This window comes from Orycteropus afer, unplaced genomic scaffold (assembly GCF_000298275.1).
Source record: "Orycteropus afer afer isolate SDZICR_OR568_19922 unplaced genomic scaffold, OryAfe1.0 scaffold00170, whole genome shotgun sequence".
NCBI lineage: Eukaryota > Metazoa > Chordata > Mammalia > Tubulidentata > Orycteropodidae > Orycteropus > Orycteropus afer.
Genome location: NW_006921757.1, coordinates 5,913,475 through 5,920,736, shown reverse-complemented (window position 1 = coordinate 5,920,736; position 7,262 = coordinate 5,913,475). Strand labels below are relative to the sequence as shown.

Below are 7,262 nucleotides of genomic sequence, written 5' to 3'. Positions count from 1 at the left end.
GGCTATTGAACTGAATCTAGCATAGCTGTTATTTACTGATGAAATGGAAACTAACAGTGTGGTCTTTTAAACTAGATCTTCCTTTTAACTTGCATTTTGTATAAGAAATGTGATGAATTAAATATAAATACAAATTTTTAACTGCAAAAAGAAAGAAGAAAGAAAAAGAAGTGAGTTTGGCTTCTTCCCTTATCAGTCCCCCTTCAAAAGAAAAAGAAAAAATAACAGAAAAAGAAGAGATTTCACAATTCTATGAAAAATTGTTTTCAATATTTACCAGACCACTGAACAGTGGTCTTTCAAGAAGTGACAATCAAGAATAAGAGGATAGATTTGGGGATAATTTTCATTCAACAGGCTTTGCTAAAACATGGTTTGGTGCAGTGTTTTACTCATCTAGGAAGGCAAAAGGAAAAACAGCTGCATTTGCTTCTCTGCAGGCTCAATGACAAGTTGGGAAGACAAGAAAAATATTAGTTGTTATAGAATTTATATCATATAAAAGAGGAAGTAATTTTATTGATTCACAGAACCGGCCCTCTGCCTTTTAAAATGGAATTAAACTCCTTGCACTTAAAGTTGAGAACTTGATAAAGCATATAGTTTTTGACATGGAAATGCAATATAACAATATATTCTATTTTTCTTTTTTTCAGTAGTAGATGAAGCTACTTGCAAAATATTCCTAAGATATGAAGAAAGTAATATTTAAATGTGATAGACTCGTTGTATCTGTTCATCCATCAAAGTGGCTGCATTGCAATTTATAAAAATATTCCTAAACATGAAAGAAGAAGAAGAATATTTAAATGTGATAAGATCATTCAACCTCTTTATCGAACAAAGTGACTTCATTCTGTCTTCTGTGCTTATGTCTTGCCCCCTATAATGGGCAAAACCAAAGTGTATAGGAAGGAATAAGTGATTCCCATAGCTGTTGCTCTTTGTAATGGGAGTGTCAGGGTTCACTCACTTCTCCTTTGGGAGCCATGTTGGGTCCACTGGAGCAGCCCAGGCAGTGTTCGCTTTCCTTCTGATTCCATGTTGCCAGACTCTCAATTTCAGAGCACCACCCCTAATCCCAGATGTTACTTTCCTCTGGGCCTGGAATGTCCCTTCAGACCTTTGTTCTACAAAGTTTGCTGTACCCCTAGATATAAGCCTCTTTTCTTTAGTAGGAAACCCCCAAAGGGGCATTACAGGGCAAAATCTTACAATATTTTATGTTGATAGGCTTGGCTACTACCCTTATATAGATGAAAAAACTGGCAGAAGTGTGAATGGAGGCATTCCCCAGGCAGCGTCCTTAGAGAAGCATTTGACCAAAGCTAGGGAAGACATTTCCTATTACATACCAACAGACCAAACAGGCTTGGCTGTCATTGATTGGGAAAACTGGAGGCCCATCTGGGAAAGAAACTGGAAACCTAAAGATATCTACAAGAAGGTGTCTATTGAGTTCGTTCAGCAACAAAATATACAACTTAATGTCATAGAGGCCACCAAGATAGCTAAAGTAAATTTTCAAAATGCAGCAAAGAGTTTCATGCAAGAGACTTTAAAACTGGGAAAGCTGCTTCGGCCAAGTCACGTGTGGGGTTACTATCTTTTTCCTGATTGTTACAATCATCGTTATACAATGCCTGGTTACAATGGAAGTTGCCCTGATATAGAAAAGAGAAGAAATGATGAACTCAACTGGTTGTGGCTGCAAAGCACTGCCCTTTTCCCATCCATTTATTTGAAGAGTTACCTGAAGTCTTCTGACCTTGCTGCACTCTTTGTCCGGAATCGTGTTCAGGAATCCATTCGGCTTTCTCAAGTACGCAATGCTGAAAGCCCGCTTCCAGTTTTTGTATACACCCGCTCGGTTTTCACTGATGCGCCTTTGGATTACCTTTCTCAGGTAAGTTAAGTTAAGGGATGGTGGCTATGAAATAGTGTCCACGAATGATGTTTAGTGGAATTTAACATCAGTTTTGAAGGGAGCAAAATATAGCTTTTAAAATCATTTTGGAATGTGCAAGAGGTAGATCTACCCCATTATAGGAAAGGAAAATAAGAATGTGTATATTTTTGATACAATCACATAAAATCTTAGCAATCATGAAAAGTTATGTAGGAGAGATAATAGATTGACTTTTTTTTTTTTTTCCTTTCACAGGCCTGCTCTCATCAATAGAATTCACTAAAGCAGTTCTATGAAGCATGCTTTTGTTACAGTGAGACAGTGGCTGTGTAAAAGGCAGGAATAAAGAGTAGGCAAATAATTAAATTATTATTCTTGGATCAACATGCTTGCTTTGGTGTTACTGCCCTGTGTATGACACTTCCATTTAATTCCCACCTGCTAACTCTTTGTAAGGAACTCTGGTAGTGTAGTGCCTAAGATACTTGACTGCTAGCCAGAAGGTTGGTGGTTCAAACCCACCAGCCACTCCTCAGAAGGAAGGTTGGGCAATCTACTTCCGTAGTGATACTGCCTCGGAAACCCAAGGAGGGGTCGCTGTGAGTCAGGGGGAACTTGATGGCACATAACAACAACAACAACAATTCTTTGTATCATGTTTGCCAGGGTGACCTTGTGCATACACTTGGTGAAAGTATTGCTTTAGGAGTCTCTGGAGCTGTAGTATGGGGAAACACCAAATTAACCTCAAGCTGGGTAAGTTGAATTGATAGAATATAAATTTTTAAAAAAATTCTACCTTGAATGTTTTTGAGGATTGCTATGGTTGGTAGAAATGGTCACTGTGCTCAACTCTAGATTGGAGTCCACCCAGGTGTGCCTTGAAAGAAAGGCCTGGTGGTCTACTTCCAACAAACCTGCCATTGAAACTCCCGTGGAGGACAGTTCTACTCTGACACACATGAGGCCTCCATGCGTTGAATAGATTGATGGTAGTTTTTCTCTTATTTTGTTTTATGGTATTGAATTAGAGTAAGTGCCATTCTTGGCATATGATTGTTGATGCTCAATTAATATCGATTGAATCAAAATATCTTGTATTGCTGTTGTAATGTTTTAAGGCAGAGAATATTGTCCTTGCTTTCCAGAGAGAAAACAGAATTCAGTGAGATTAACTGAAATTCTCTGTTCAGGATGAAGCTGAAACAAGGCTACTGTCTGTCTTCTGATATAAAGGTTGCTGATTTTCCTACTGCACCATGCTGCATGTCTTCTCAAAAGAGCTCCAATTCGTCAATGTGCATTCATTCATCCTCTCATTCACTCAGTGATTGTTCATTGAACATCTGTCTAAGTTATTTATTCATCTGATCATTCGACGACTGTTCCTTTTGGGGGTAATCAAACTACAGCCCGTGAACCAAATCTGCCCACCACCAGTTTTATATAGTTTTTGTGCTAAGAATGGTTTTAGCATTTTTAAATGGTTGAAAATAAATCAAAAGAATAGTATTCAAAATATGTAAAAATTATGCCAAATTTAGATTTCAGTTTCCATCAATAAAATTTTATTAGAACACAGCCATGCTCAATCATTTAGGCATTTGTCTACGGCTGCTTTTGCACAAAAAAGGCAAAGTTGAGAATTATACCAGAGACTGTGTGCTGCTTAAAGCCTAAAATATTTACTGTGTGACCCTTCCAGAAAATGTTTGCCAACTTCTGGTTTATTGAGAGTCTATTTTGACTAAGTGCCAGATAATTGATCAGGTGCCAGAAATGTATCAGTGAACAAGACAAAATCCCTTTGCTGTGAAAGTATAATCTTGTAATTGGAAATGCAATATAAATGGATACAATATGCCTGGTGGTAAAGAGCACAATTAAGCCCAACAAAGCAGTATAGGCAGGATGGAGAGTGATAGGGATGGTGCTATTTGAGATGGAGTAATCATAGAGGGCCGCTTTGATGACCTGTTGCTTAGCAGAGATTTAAAGGAAGTAAGGGAGCAAGTCTCATGGGCATGTGGGAATAGTCCTCAATGTCCTTGAGGCTGTAATGTGCTTAGCATTTTCAAGAAAGAGAGAGAAGCTCCGTGTGACTGGGATACAGTGAGCAAGGAAGAGAGTGGTAAGAGGTGTGGTCAGTGAGACAGAAGTGGATCAGATGCAGGGCTTTGTAGGCCATGATGTGGCTTCGGTTCTGAGATGAGAAATCACTAGAGGGTTTTGAGCAGAAGAGTGGCTGTTTCTGACTAACATTTTAGGAGAATCACTTAGGTGAGTTGAGAACAGATAGTAGGAGGGCAAGAATGGGAGCAGGGAAAGGAGAATATTGATGATGGCTTGGACCACAGGGTTATTGGTGGTTATGCTGGCAAATGTTTGGATTTTTGAATACAGGGTATGATAGGAGTGGTTGATGCCTAGTCTTTTGGCTTAAAGATGTTGCCATTAGAATAGGAAAGACTAGGAAAACTGGTTTTGGGGGCTGAGAGGAACGGGGGCAATGAGGATTTAAGTTTTCAAAATACTACTAACTACATGCTAAATTGTTCAAAGATTCCTTAAAGGAAAGGAAAGAATCACCTTCCTTTTATCCCCCACAGCTTATATTTTGTAGTATCTCTTCTAGATAAATATTTAAACAAACTCTCTCTATTAGGGGGAAGATGTCTATTTTGTTCTGTATAATATGAACTGTATCCATTCTCTTTTGATGCATTTCATTAGCTCAAAAGGTCTTTCACTGTTATAACCTAATCCTGTCTCTGTCTCTTTATTTTCACCCTTGTTTACTTCTCTTTCGCAGATCTCCTTTCCTCATCTCTTCAAGTCATACAAGAGTAAAGCTGTTACACGGAGAGCGCTTCTGTGATGGATATGGAAATGTAGTGACTCAGGTGCCATTGACGATGTCTAATGAAGCTCATGGCCCTGGGTTCTACCATAGGATCTATGGAGAATAGACTTTCTACTCTAAGACCAGAACATGAAAAGAATCATATTCACCTCTTGTCCTTCAGATAGAACAGCCATAGTCTTCACTTGAAAGTAAAAACAAACCCATACTGTCACATTGACTCTGACTTATGGTGATTCTGTACGATAAAGTAGAATTGCCCCACAGAGTTTCCAAAGCTGTAAATCTTTATGTAAGCAGACTGCCACATCTTTTTCTCATGGAGAAATTGGCTGGTGGGTTTGAACTGCTGACCTTTTGGTTAGAAGGCAAGCCTTAACCACAGCACCACCAGGGCTTAAAGTACTTAACAACCATCAACCAAAAAAACCAACTCACTTCTGTCGAGTCGGATCCAACTCAGAGCAACCCTCCTTGGGCTTCCAAGGCAGTATCACCATGGAAGTAGATATCCAACCTTCTGAGGAGTGGCTGGTGGGTTTGAACCTCCAGCCTTCTGGTTAGCAGTCAAATGCCTTAGGCACTATGCTACCAGAGCTCCTTAACAGCCATCACCATTGAGAAATTCTTTCAAGGTAATCTCAGCCCTTCCTGACTCTCTGGTATAATTCTATTGTCTAGTTTAATAACCAATAAAAGGAATATCAGAAAATGTAAGTGCAGAGAAAGATATATGTTCTTTAGTTAAATTTTTAATATCAGAAAATTATTATTTAACAACAACAACAAAAAATCTCCGAAATAAACTCCTAATTTTATTTGTTTTTTCCAGATCCATAAGCTGCTATTTCAGGGGCCCTGTTAATTCTATGATGGAGTCATTTATAAATTTTCTGTATCATTTCCTTCTTTTTTGAGTTGAGAACTGTACCCTTACCCTTGGGTGGAATGAGTCAGGGATGTCCTGATAACTAGGAGGTCTGGTGGTGTAGTGGTTAAGGCAGTCAGCTGCTAACCCAAAATCAGTGGTTCGAACCCACCAGCTGCTCCATGGAAGAAAGACGGGGCAGTTTACTTCCACAAATACTTAGAGCCTTGGAAACCTCGTGGGTGTTGCTATGAGTCAGAATAGACTTATTGACAGTGGGTTCCGTTTTCTGGTTTTTGAGGAAGATGTAAAGTCTTGTATAAGTGCCATGCTTGTTTTTTAATGACACTTTAATCTTGTATTCAAATTCTCATCCTGTGACTACCAAGTCATCTTCAGTATTATTCATATAGAGGCAGTCCTTCTCCAATTTTTATTTTGACTATTTTCTACTTAGAATTGTCCCCTGTGGAACTCTGTTCAACAGATTTTCTGCTATATTACCCAATATATGATCATTTTTAATGCTAACTTTATTATTAAAAACAAAAAACTCACCACTGTCGAGATGATTTGACTCATAGCGACTACTTCTTGGGTTTCTGAGGTGATATCACTATGGAAGTAGATAGCCCCATCTTCCTTCTGAGGAGTGGCTGGTGGGTTTGAACTGCCAGCCTTCTGGTTAATAGTCAAATTCTTTAGGCACTATGCCACCAGAGCTCCCTAACTTTAGGGACTAATTCTTTATTATTAGTTTTTCTCTTTTTTTTTCCTACGCCATTTGTAATTGATAGTTGTTATTGTTATGTGCCGTGGAGTTGGACCCAAATCATAGCGACACCTCCTTCGGTTTCCAAGGCAGCATCACTACAGAAGTAGATTGCCCATCCTTGCTTCTGAGGAGTGGCTGGTGGGTTTGAACCACCAGGCTTCTGGTTACCAGTTAAGTGCCTTAGTCACTACGCTACCAAAGATTTTATTTGTCATACTTCTGATTCATTGACAATTTGAAAAACTGGTTGTTGCAGCTTAATTTGCAGTTACTGGAAACAAATGTTTATAAAAGTAAGCATACTGTTTCTTCCTCCCATTACCTCATATCCAGAAGTGTGCTGGAGTCAGCTCCAACTGGTCCCAGCTCACAATACCTGATAGATAAATTTTAAGTTCTGGTGTAGTGGTTAAGGCATTTGGCTACTAATCAAAAGATGAGTGATTAACATTCACCAGCTGATCTACAGAAGAAAGTCTGCTTCTGTAAAGATTTACAGTCTTGGAAACCCAATGGGGGTCACTACAAGTTGGAATTGACTTGATGGCAGTGGGTTATTGTAAAATATAGCTGTTATAAAACATTAAATTATAAAAACTTTACAAATACATTATATATAAACACATATTAAAAACAAAGGTAAAGCATACTCAAACTGTATCACTTAATTTTTTACTCCAGTTTGCTATTATCCATGCTGTTGTGGTGGTGTAGTGCCTAAGGCATTTGAATGCTAGTTCAAACCCACCAGCCACTCCTGGGAAGACTGGGCAATCTACTTCCATAGAGATACCACCTCAGAAACCCAAGAAGGGGTCTGTATGAGTTGGATTTGACTTGCTGGCAG

The 7,262-nt window shown here is 38.8% G+C and overlaps 1 protein-coding gene across 1 annotated transcript in view; it reads left to right on the top strand.

The window, feature by feature from the left end:
* The first annotated feature begins 949 nt into the window (after positions 1-949).
* Positions 950-7,262, top strand: part of SPAM1 (sperm adhesion molecule 1) — a 10,368-nt gene continuing 4,055 nt past the window's right edge. The window contains exons 1-2 of the mRNA XM_007946756.1: positions 950-1,906; positions 2,576-2,665. Coding sequence (XP_007944947.1) covers positions 950-1,906; positions 2,576-2,665 — 1,047 coding nt within the window. The remainder of the gene's footprint in view (positions 1,907-2,575; positions 2,666-7,262) is intronic.